The sequence below is a fragment of the Grammomys surdaster genome, unplaced genomic scaffold (genome assembly GCF_004785775.1).
Source record: "Grammomys surdaster isolate TR1022 unplaced genomic scaffold, NIH_TR_1.0 354, whole genome shotgun sequence".
In the NCBI taxonomy this organism is placed as follows: Eukaryota; Metazoa; Chordata; class Mammalia; order Rodentia; family Muridae; genus Grammomys; species Grammomys surdaster.
In genome coordinates, this window is record NW_021604773.1 from 1056024 (window position 1) to 1068059 (window position 12036).

The 12036-nt window shown below is 56.1% G+C and overlaps 1 protein-coding gene across 1 annotated transcript; it reads right to left on the reverse strand.

Moving 5' to 3' along the window:
* Positions 1–4543: 4543 nt before the first annotated feature.
* On the reverse strand, positions 4544–11634 carry Calm3 (calmodulin 3). The gene is made up of 6 exons (XM_028779512.1): positions 11530–11634; positions 7420–7450; positions 5321–5464; positions 5112–5218; positions 4805–4940; positions 4544–4710 (listed from the first exon to the last, which is right to left on the reverse strand). The coding sequence occupies exons 1-6, from the start codon at positions 11530–11532 to the stop codon at positions 4682–4684; spliced, it is 450 nt and encodes a 149-aa protein (XP_028635345.1). The 5' UTR covers positions 11533–11634; the 3' UTR covers positions 4544–4681.
* Positions 11635–12036: the final 402 nt, after the last annotated feature.

A 12036-nucleotide genomic window follows, 5' to 3' on the forward strand; every position in this document is an offset into this window, starting at 1 on the left:
ATTCAGGAAGCAATTCAGTCAAGTAGCAGGAGTGTTTCTGTTGTGTTTTATTTCTGACTCTGGTGTCCAATGTCTCACTGGCTTCTCGGGCCTCTCATGTGTTACTAATTCATCATAGTTTCCCTTGAGCCTGCTGTGGGCCAGAGGCCACTCAGTGTCTCTGGAGCAATAAGTGGCCCTGCTTGGCTCACAGTCCAGGGAGACAGCAAATGAATAATCACATCAATATGTGTTACAGGAAGCATCTCATGTGAAATTTCAAGTTGGGCTGTGGACAGATAGGACACGGGACAGGGATATGTCAGAAAAAAAAAAAAGAAAATCCCGGGCACCTGCTGTAGTCTTGTGGGAGTCGGGAACCAGATGCTTGGAGTGCGACTGTCTCCGTCATGAAGACTTCACTCATTTACAAAAATGAGTGACCCCTTCTGTGCAACTAATCCCTTTCTCACTTTATTGTCTCTTGACTTTATCAACCCTAAAATCTTATTATATGTCTTCTACATTTGTTTTGTGTGCACACATGCCACAGTGTGCGCGTGGGGGTGAGAAGCCAGCTTTTGGGACCGAGCTCTGTCTCCACTGTGTCAGTTCCAGGAATTGAACACAGGCTTCAGGCTGTGTGGCGAGCACCTTTATCTGTGGGGCCATCGTCTCTCTCACCGGCCCCCTTACTCATTTCCCTCCTCACACTCGTCTGACACACACATAAGTCGGACTTGTGACAAATACCCTTAATCTTTGCACTTGGGAGGCTGAGGAGGATTGCCTGAAGTTGGAGGCTACAGCCTAAGCTACCTAGCAAGATCCTGACTCAAGAAAAGTGAAGCCAGGCTGGGGATGTGGCCCCACTGGTTATGTTGCTGACTTAGCCATGCTCAAAGCCCTGGGTTTCATCTCCAGCATCTCCAGCACAGTGGAAGCTGGGTGTGGTGGTGCAAGCTTGTAATCACAGAACTTGGGAGGTGGAGGCAGGGGCATCAGAAGTTTGAGATCATCCTCAGTTGCATAGCGAGTTGCAAGCCAGCCTGGGCTACATGAGACCCTTTCTCAAACCAAATCAAAGAGAAAATAACACACCACTAAGTTTTGGTGACATGGATATCACAAAGTGAAGTCAAACACAACAGGCTGCAGAAAGCGGCTGTGACCCAGTGGTAGCAATTTCATACAGGACCCCAGAGCCTACGGGAGAAATGATAAAAGTTCCCAGAGAGCTAACCTTAGAAATTCTTACGAGCGTGATGGATGGAGAGGTGACTGTGAAGGCAGATGCCACTAAGCCATTACCGCTTTATGGTCATGGTTGTAAAGAGAGCACACGCACACCAGGAACATCAGGAGCTATGGTGAGGTGCAGGGCCAGTTTGCCGAGGAAACCAGTGAGGTCAGAGAGCTATCCCTAGCAAAGGTGACCATGTGCTCCACCTACAAGGCCAGCCACACTGTCCATCTCCCAACTGCACTGAGCTGCAGACAGCTAAGAGCTTCCTAGGTTGCTAAACAAACTAAATTATAACGAACTGTTAAACAATACAACATGAATACACACCAGGCCTAAGGCCCTGAGCTGCAGGTCTTCTGTCCCCATGGCCCCATCTGCTGGTCACATTGAGAAATACACCTAGAAGGGGCCTTAACTTGCTTCATGGGCTGTCCCCAGCCTTCTGGGTATGGAGGGGACCCTGCCTGGCACACTGTGGTCTAGATCTGGGAGCCTGACCTGGACACACACCCTGACAAGGATCTCAATGGCCTTGGGCTGCAGCTGTTAGACTTTCCTTCCCGCCCTGGGACTGTTGGAATCGAATAGTGCTTGTCTTTGGTTTGTAGGAGATGGGAGAGGGCAGTGTGGTGGGTGTTTAACAATGTGGCCTGTCTGCGGGTAATAAGGATCAAGAACCACAGGTCATGGGAGCTGGGGCGGAGTACACTGTAAGTAAATGCTTGGCATCTGGGAGCCAGAGTAGGGAGGGGAAACCTTGGGTATGCACTACTTCCAAGAAATGGGAGGCTTTACTTGCTTAGGCCTTCAGTCTCAAAAACCAAAATCCCTGACTGGTTGCAGCGTGTCCATAAACCAGAGCACGCCCACCACCAGCAGGCTGGGTCACGTAGCCCAGGCAGGAATGGGAACACACGGTGGCACAACTCAGAGGTAATTTTAATATCCCAGTAGCTATTTTCCGTGTTAGTAAACTGAGGCCCCGGGAAGAAGTCAGGTGCCTGTGGCCTCTCATCCATCTGTATATCCCGCAGAAATGCACAGAAATGCAAGGGCTGTCGCGCATGCGCTCAGCAGGCTGCTCGCCCACCTTGCTTTGAAGAAGAGTCTCTCCGCAGAAGACAGGTCTCCACCGCTCCATCTGCCCACGGGAGCGCTGGGTCTATAGATGCGTGCTGCAACAGTTGGCTTTTATGTAGCTTCTGGGGACTGAACATGGGCTATCAGGCCTTTATGTGCTGAGCTAGCTGTCTCTCTGGTCCCGAAAGTAGCCTCTCTCTAAAGCTCAGCCCTTGACATTAGGTGAGGGGGATCTGCAGCTGGGAGCTCTCCCACCCGCATCTTCACACCCAACTCCACTGCAGCCCAGGGGACTAAGAGGCCTTCTCTTCCCACAACTTCATGGAAGTAGAGGGCGTTAGTGAGCATCTGTGCTTTACAACTGACTGGGGCTTCTTGAGATGGGGTCTCTCTTGAAGCCCAGGCTGGCCTCGAATTCAGGGAGTCACCACAGCTGCTTTGCTTTTTACTTCAAGTCCAATGCCCTTTGCTGTGCTCCTGCTACTAGATGCTATTAGTGCCACCCGGGCTCAGTCAGTGGCATACCCAGGAGGCCACCTGTGACACCCACCCACAAAGGCCCTGTCATCTTCTGCTCCATCAGCCTCACTGTTCTACCTGTCACACAGGGTTCCCATAGTTCCTTCCCCTTGACTCAGGAGCCTGCAGATGTCTCCTGGTCTTCAGAGTCTTCACACATATAGATCCTGACTGTCCAGCACCTTGTTCTTGGTGACCTGTCCACAGAGGAAGGCTGAGGACAGACGGAAGAGTCCAGACAGGTAGTCACTGTCTTTTATTGGAAAACATTGATATATATTTTTCTTCACAGCTTGAACTGAACACAATATTGCCCGGTTTAAAAAAAAAAGAAAAAACAAAACAAAAACAAAACAAAAAAACCAAAACAACGGAAAAAAAAAAAACAGAAAACCAAAACCAAAAACAAAATAAAAAACCCCGAAACATTCCGCAAAGTCCACAGCCTCACGCCTACCTGCCCTTGCCCTCAACTCTAGGCTGGGTCTCCTGATATGTTCTGTCCCTCCCTCCCTCAAGGCTGGTGCCAAGGGGTGGAGAAGAGAGTCTCAAAGCTGGGCAGGTCCCAGCAAAAAGCAACAAGATTGCCCTGGGGGGGCCAGATGAGAACAGAGAAAGGAAACGAACCCAGACTGAACTGCCCACGTTGACTGATGCGTCCCAGAGGCTAGAGTCAGAAGCAAGGGGGCGGATCATGCTCTCCGCTGGGGAGTGGGGCAGGCAGGGTGAGGGCAGAGGCGGGCAGAAAGCGATGCCAAGTCACCACAGAGGGGCAGGAGGTGCCCGCTGCGTGCTCTGCGCGGCGGCCCATAGAAGTGTTTATTGCAGGTTGGTTCTTGTGAGCATGGTGGGGCTCATCTCTCCTCTCCCCACCCTTTAGTTGGCCCGGCATGTTTAGGACAAAATCAAAGTTTTAAGGGGCATGAAGGGGAAGGAGGAAAAAAAGATCACCAGCACATTACAGAGCGACCATCCCCCACATCCATTCCTGGACCAGCCCTGAACTGGGCAGGTGGCTGGGGGCGCCATGGGGGAGCGGCTTGGGATGTTAGCACCAGGTATTTACAGAACAGCGTGAGATCGCTGGAGGGAGGAGGGCAAGTGTGATCGGCAGCCCCCCATCCAGCCTGACCTCAGAAAGCCAGCCAGATGGTTTCAGAACAGCATCAGCGAGACCCCAGTGCCTCCCGCTCTACCCGTCCCCTCCAGTAGTGAGATGAAAGCACGTGAGCTTCCAAGGCCTTCCTGGCCCTTCCCACCCTTCCACTCCCACCCCCACCCCTGTCCTGGGTCACATCCTCGACTCCCTCAGTCCTGGAACGTCCCATCCCCTCTTGGCACCCCGCCCCACAGGCTGCTGGGCTTGCACACAGAGTCACAGGGCTGGGGGGCATGCAACAGTGGCAGGGGACATGCTCCTCCACGTGGCAGAAGGCCTCGCTCCCCTCCCCACTGGGCAGGGACAGGAATGGTGGCCACCCTGGCACCCAAAAGAAGGGCAAACAAAGGAAACAAACCAAAAAAAGAAAAAACAAACAAAAAAAAAAACGGAGGAGAGCCATCCGGGCTGGAGGAGGAGGGCAGAGGCTCCCCAGGGCAGAGCAATGGGGTTCACCTTGTGAGTGCATCAGGCCTGGAGACTGGGAATGGAGGGGGAAGGCCAAGGGGAGCGATGAGGGCATGGAGGGACAGGAAGGAGAAAGAGCAGTCATGCAGCTTGGGACAAATCTTTTGTTGCTTTATCAGATTCTCAGTCAATCAATTGGTGTTTGCTAGAACCGGGTACGCAGGGGAGTGTTGAAGAGAGGAGAGCGCGAGAAGAGATCAGGAGAACGGGCATGGCCAGCTGCCCGGCCTTCACTTCGCAGTCATCATCTGTACAAACTCTGTCAAGAGAGAACGGGGTTGAGTCCACCGCACGCTGAGCCCCCACGGTTCTCCCAGCTCTGGGGCATGGACGCCATGCCCAACACGACTCACCTTCATAATTGACCTGGCCGTCTCCATCGATGTCAGCCTCCCGGATCATCTCGTCCACCTCCTCGTCCGTCAGCTTCTCCCCCAGGTTCGTCATGACATGACGCAGCTCGGCAGCACTGATATAGCCATTCCCATCCTGGGGTTTGGGGATAAAGGCTTGTCACTCAGGCTCCCCTGATGGGAGAGCTGCAGAGGGCAGGGATTGTCCATTGCCACCACCCCCATACTGGGTGGAGGGGTTCTGAAAGGGTAGGGGGTGGGGTGGGGGACTGTGGCTTTGGTATCTGTTCTAGGGCTGACTGCTTACCTTGTCAAAAACACGGAAGGCCTCTCGTATCTCCTCCTCGCTGTCTGTATCCTTCATCTTTCTGGCCATCATGGTCAGGAACTCTGGGAAGTCAATGGTCCCATTGCCTAGCAGAGGGGAAGGAGGCAGGTGTTTCCTGGAGCCCTCTAGAGAGAGGGGTTCCCAGGGTCACCGAGTGCGCGTGAGCGTGAGCGTGAGCGGGCACTCACCATCAGCATCCACCTCATTGATCATGTCCTGCAGCTCAGCCTCAGTGGGGTTCTGCCCCAGTGATCTCATCACGGTCCCCAACTCCTTGGTGGTAATGGTGCCATCTCCATCCTTGTCGAAGAGGGAGAAGGCTTCCTTGAACTCTGGGGAGGAAAGGAACGTACCAGGAGTCAGGCCTCAGGTTAGGGTCCTCTTTTGCTCTCCATTCTGCTGCATGAGAAGCCGTCCAGTCCCTCAGCCCGTCCAGCTGAGTGATCCAGCCTGACAGCTTCCTCTACTAACTCATTTCTTCTTGGTCCCTGCCTTTGGCCTCTCTCTCAAATGATGCGCTGGACCAAAGTTGTGGAGACGTTAAGGGGCAAGACAATTCTTCATCTCAAGTTCACTAGCCAAGGTCAACTGGCAGGAGGGAAAGGGGAGGCTGCAGAGGCTTCTGGCCAGCCTCAAATGGAATTGTGGCATCGAATTCCTTCTGTTGGGCACTGGCAGCCCAGTCCCCAGCTGTGGGTGCTACCAGCTTCCAGGGGAGGAGCCAAGCCTGTGGGGGCAGTGATGTGTGGGGGTGGTCCGCAGCAGGGCCTGGCTGATGGGCAGCGTGTGGGGTTGAGGGGATGGGATGCAAAGGGGATGGCTGCCAAGGCAGGAGGATGAGGAGCGTGGTGCTGTGTGGGAAGGCCGCAGCTGGGGCCCGCATCAGGAGAGGGAGAGAAGCATGTGGCTCCTGCCCTCCCACTGGGCCCACTTTGGCACCCAGAGCTCCCCACCCCCAAACCCTCAGAGAACAGATGCCTTGCAGCCTGTTCCCACAGGGTGTGGGCTGGGGGCGGTGGCGGAGGGGAGTGGTGGACGTTTTGCTAATGGGGACAGGGCAAAAAGTGAGGTGTTTGTGTTTACAGGAGGGCCAGGTTGGGGATCGCAGGTGGGGTGGGAGGGAGGGACACATATTGCTGGGCAGCTTGTGACCCAAGCTTCTGGGCTCCGGGAAAATGGCTCTTTGGGGATGCTGTCATCCCCCTATGCTGAGACCTGGCTGTGGGGTGGGGGTGGTGAGGTGGGGGTGCCAGTTGAGAGTGGGTCATGTGACCCACAAAGCCATGACCAACAAACAAGTCTAATCTTTTGGTTTTTCTTGGTGGATCTCTACCTGCCTAGGGCCAAAGTGGGGCTCTAAGGCAGCAAGCCCTTGTGTGGCACTCTGGTCATGGTGCAGGCAATGCTAAGGGCAGCGACCTGTTCTCTCACTTTGGCCTCTGGTCAGCTCTGCAGCAGTCAGCTGTTAGGAGACAGATACACCAGGAGCTGCCTCAGGCCTTCCGGCAGCACAGGCTGTGGAGGGGCAAAACCACAGAAACATAGTCCAAGGCTCCATCAGCCCTGTTCTGGTCTTCCTGGAGCTTGGGTGGGGGGCACAGTCACAAAAGTCACATGGGGTCTAAGGAGTTTCTTTTTAGCTCATGGGAGGTGTGTGTTTCTTGTTTATGCAGGAAGAATTTATGGAGTGCCTACTGCGCGCCAGGCACTGAGGATAGGGCAGCAATCAACAAAACCAAGTCCTGTGTGCTAGGAATTGATTCCTGGTGCCAGGCAACAACAGGAAGAGAAAGCGGAACACAGGTGGCCCATCAGACAAACCTGCACCACACAGGAGGGGAGGGAGGGAGGGAGAGAAAGGGATGCCTGCTTGAGCTGGGTTCAGGGTAGCTGAGCTCTGGTAAATGAAAGCAAATGAACAAGAAGAGGTGGGTATGGCCAGCCATCTTCTGGAGGTACCCAGGGTGGCCAGCCTACCCCAGGAGAGGCAGGGGGCACCTTCTCAGCCTGGCTGGCTGGAACTCAGGATGAGGGGGAACGGGACAGCTGGGTAGGTCCTGCAGTAAGAGGTCCATTTCAAGGCCCTAAGTGAGCTACAGTAAAGGAGGACAGACAGCCCCTGCAGCCTGGCCAGGGTCTGTGGCAGGGCCGTGGGGCAGGTGTGGCAGTTCCCAGCTAAGCTCTTTTACACACACACACACACACACACACACACACACACACACACACACTTCATGAGATGCAGGAGCTAGCTAAGACCTGGCTTGAGACAGAGGGGCAAGCTCACCTGCAATCTGTTCTTCGGTCAGCTGGTCAGCCTGGAAAAGGAGGAGTGAGAGTAAGTCACTGGGCTAACCTACCCACCCAGCCTGGATGCGGCCTCCTCCCCCTGCCCAGCCCCTTCTGCCCAGGCCAGCTTCCTAAAGCATTCTTGCTAAGCAAGGGAAGATCGCATCAGAGTCAGAGCCTGGGCTAGTTGGGACTCACTGGAACCACAGGCCTGCCCAACGCAGGCTGGGGAAGCATCTAGAGCTGCTCCAGTCCGACCTACACATGGTGCATGTGGTGCTGAGCTTTTACTCTGGGAACCCCAGAGGCTGAGGCAAGAAGCTGCTGCCCTAGAGGCCTCATCAGGCGCTCTAGAAGGCTCCAAAACAAAACAGGCCAGTTGCTGGGGAGGGCAGAGGGAAGCTGTCTGGGGCTGTGTTTGCTAATTTCTGTCACCTATTTGGAGGTACTAGGCCCAAGCAGTGTGGCTCCACGTAGCAAGATCTCTTTTAATTGGTGTCTCCATGTTGCTCCAGGGCCTAAGAGAACCCCGGTCAGCCAAGAGGCGGCTCTACCCACTTACATGCAGGGTAGGTGCAGCGCACCATTCCGTTCTGTTACTTATGGACAGGAGGGCCAAGTGGCAGGGACGGACTGCAGCAGGCAGCAATGGTGGCAAAGAACTGAAGCCTTCCAAATTCAGCACCGCAGTTTTTAACCCTTTTTAGTCCCGGCTACCTGAGGCCTGGCCAGCCATGGCAGACAGTCCTATTGGACCTAGGGTTTCCTAGAGGAGACACAGCTCTTAGCTTGTCCTTTACTGGAGCCCTGGTTATCTTGGGGTGTGGAGGTCCTAGAGGGAGGGGCAAAACGGGAGCTGGATCCCAACTTCAAGCTTTGAACAGTTAATAAGGCCAGCTTTGTGTGTGTGTGTGCGCGTGCGTGTGTGTGCGCGTGTGTATCCTGCCAAAAATAAAATTAATAAAAAAAAATCTCCTCTGTCCTAGGGTCGCTGTAATCCAGATGATGTTTCTTTCTCTTTTCCCATGAGGGCAAGGGGTACCAAGGCCACAGTAGGATCCTGGCCTGAGCTTCCAAGTCCCAGCAACGGAAGTAAACTATGGCAGGCATGTGCATCATCTTACTAAGGCTCTGGAGGTCCCAGCAGACATTACATACTACCACCTATCCCTAACCTTGAGCTAGTCTTAAAAACAACAGTCCACCCCCCCACCTTCTATATTCATAAATGATGCAATGGTGGCTGGGTATTGTCTAACCTAGAGGAAGAGGAACTAGAGACCAAGCCCCAGACAGGCAGTATCGGAGGAGAATCAAGGGATGAGGACAGATGGGAGACGCCTGCAGAGGGGGATGGGGTGGGGAGGGAAGATGTAAAGAAAGACATGGTAAAGGCCAGATGGACAGTCTTCTGCAGAGCTATCAAATATGACTCGGAGCAGCGGGCCTCCTAACCCTGACCCTTTGGCCCTCGTTCTACCTATCCCCCTGAGCCTGAGGGCTAGGGAGGACGATTAGGCCCACCCCTTGGTTCTGACACCTGAGGACACTGCTGGTGGCTACTCCCAGAAAGTGAGAAGAGAATGGGCTTCTGGTTACCAGCCTGTGCTGGGGGAGGGGTGGAGGCAGCCCAGAGGAACAGTGGGGAGATCAGCTATGGAGCCTGTCTGTTTTCCATTCTCTTCCAAAAAAAAAAAAGCCAGCCCACTCAGGGACCTTCCCATCACACAGGGCTGTCTGCAAGAAGCCCTGTTCCCTTCCCCTCTTGATGACCCCGAAAGGCAGAGGAGGCAAGGAGGCCAAGGCAGGCTGCGGACGGAATGGCCAAGCATGGCTCTGGAGGCCGCTATGTGCCATTTCTTCCCAAAGAGCTGGAAGCTGCAGAGGAGGCACTGTCACGCTTGCTGCAAATAGGCGTGGCTCTGGCTCTGTGGAGGGCCTGTCAGACACTCTCCCTGACATCCAGGAGCCCTTTTCCCTGCTCCACCAAGGAAAGGCCACAGACACCACGGCAGGGCTGCTGGCCCGGAAAACTGACGGCCCAAGAAGCAAGACTGACTACCGCTGGTGGGCCTCCCAGCTTAGATTGTTAGCTTTCACGGCACAATAAGCCACTGGTCTCCAGTTTCCTGAACCTTCATCTCAGGCTCCAGAGAGGGGCTGGACAAGAAAAATCAGCTTGAGGTGAGGAGGGAAGAGGGGATTATTTCTGTCTTGCCCCAGCCCCCAGCAGGTGCCAGAAAGCAGTGTTAAATGACCCCAGAAACCAAGGCCAGGCCCCTCACCCAGGGCCAAGGAGGAGCCACAGAGCTCAGGCCAAAGTCCAAGGCCAGTTACCAGGGACTCTTGCCTTCCACACCTTGCTGAATACAAACAGGAAGAGAAAACCTGGTCAGGACCAAAGCTGGGACCCTCCTTTGGAGGTGGGGAATGGGCGTTGCTGGCAGCTGCCCAAGCTGCAGGGCCCCTTTAGCAAGGTTCTGCTGGGGGGGGGGGGGGAGGGGGTGGTGGCAAGAAGAGCCCTCAGGTCTGTGTCAGCAGTATGCGATCTGATACACAGTGGCGGCCGCCTGTCCTCCCAGGCTTTGCCAGGGAGGGTGGTGCACGCGGTTCCCAGCCTGAGCCTGGGGGGCGGGGGGTGTTGTGGGTGGCAGGACCAGGGGAGAAGTAATCTGCTATTTTGCTTCTAGAAGCTTTAGCTGTGGGAGCTGGGGAAGAGGCCTGGAAAGAACAAGTGGACCTCGAGTCACTGAGAGGGTCCTTGGAGGTCTTCTCTGGGCTTCACTGCAGCCCCCACCCTGAGGGGATGAGACTAGGCGTCTGTCACTGACACCACACTGTACTGTATTGCACTGTCATTTGGCACAGTGAGAAGCAGGTGCATGAGTCTGGAGGAGAGAAGGCAGTCCTCCTGGCCGAGAAGGGACAACGGGGGGGGGGGGGCAGGCCTCCTGGCTCAAACATCCTTTGATGCACCCCAAACTTTGACCCCGCTCCTATTTGATGCAGCTTCAGTGCGCAATAGGGACCTGAACAACTCCGCCCACCTGCTCCCACTGCCTCGGTGCCTTCAGCCTGGCCCAGCCCCATCCTTCCCAAGGAAAGGGGACCACAGGGCTACTCCTTCAGGTCCTCTGCGGCAGCCCATTACCAAGCGCGACTCATCAGCCTTTGTGTCGGGCCCTTTCCCTGGAGACACCCACCTCTAGCCCTCCCTACCTCAGCTACCACTCATTGTCTCCCACACTTCTCGAGAAGCCTGTCCAACCTCACCCCCACCACCCAAACTCCAGTCCTCCCCCACCCCTCACCTTGGAAACCCCGTTTTTCTCTGACCCAAACAAAACACGCCTTACCAACCCCAACCTCTCCTTCTAGTGCAACAACCTAAACCTCAGAATCCTGCCTAGCTGTCCCCAACCAAGTTCTCCACAAGGCTCCCCGGTTCCCCCCACTGCCCGTTATCACGTCCCCACTCCTCTAAAACATTTCTACGACCCCAACTCTCCTCAGCCCCGCTCTGGGTCCTCACAGGCTCCAAGAGCATCTTCTAGCCTCTGCTGCCACCCACCTCGGGCTCCTCCTTACCTCAGCCTGCACCTGACCCTCCTCCTCCTCTTCCTCCTCGGCAAGGCTTGTCCTTGGAGACCCCTCCCCCACCGGGGTCCGCTGTGCAGAAGTGACCTAGGCTCCCATCTATCCTCTCTGCAGAACACTCCCTAGGAACCGATCGGTCTTCCTCTCCCACTCAGGCTCCGCTACCCACGGTCACCCCTCCGGGAGCAGCCTCCTGCATTCCTCCAGAACCCAAAGCCTTCATCGCCGGTGTTTCCTATTTCCTGCTCCCGGGGACCCGGTGGATGTGATTCTAAGACCAATCGCTCCGTGAGGGATCCGAATGCCGCCTGGGGGGTGGGGATGTCCTGGTGCTCCCCACTGGAGCCTCAGACTGTCTGTTTTGGGGGTCCTACCAATTCCATCTGCAGCTAAAACCGCTTCTAGAAGTCCCAAGGGCCGCATGGGAGGTCCCGAGGGGCCCGGCCTCTCCCTCCCAGGGTTCGCTCGCCATCTCGGGGGGTCTCCACCCGACTTCGGCCGCCTCACTCACCATGGCGAGGCACCGGTATCCGGAGCTCGGGGATCGAGGTTACTCTGGCGGCGGCAGCAGCTGCAGCAGCTCGAGCTCTGCCGCGCGTCCGCGCCTCCACACTCTCTGCCCGCAGCGCGCGCCGCCGCCGCCGCCGCCCGCCCCAACGGTTCCTCAACGGCCGCCGCGCGCACCCCGCCTCGCCCAGCCCCGCCCCAGCCGGCCCGCGCGCTCCCGCTGCACTGCGGCTTCCTACGGATCCCTCCGCGCCCGGACCGCGGAGTTCGCCCCGTCCACGGAGCCCGGCTGATCGGCTGCCGGGCACGCGCACGCGCACGCGAGGACTACTTTCGGGCTCCGCGCTCTCGGCCCCTGGCCTCCGTTCCGCTTTCCTCTCTGGCGGAAGGGCACCGGTTGGCGGAGAGTGACGCGTCCCTGTGTGAGCCACGCCGCTATTGGACCCGCCTCGTGGCGGAAATGAGAACGCCACGCCGATTGGTCCGGCCTTCCCTGCAATGCGTCAAACTG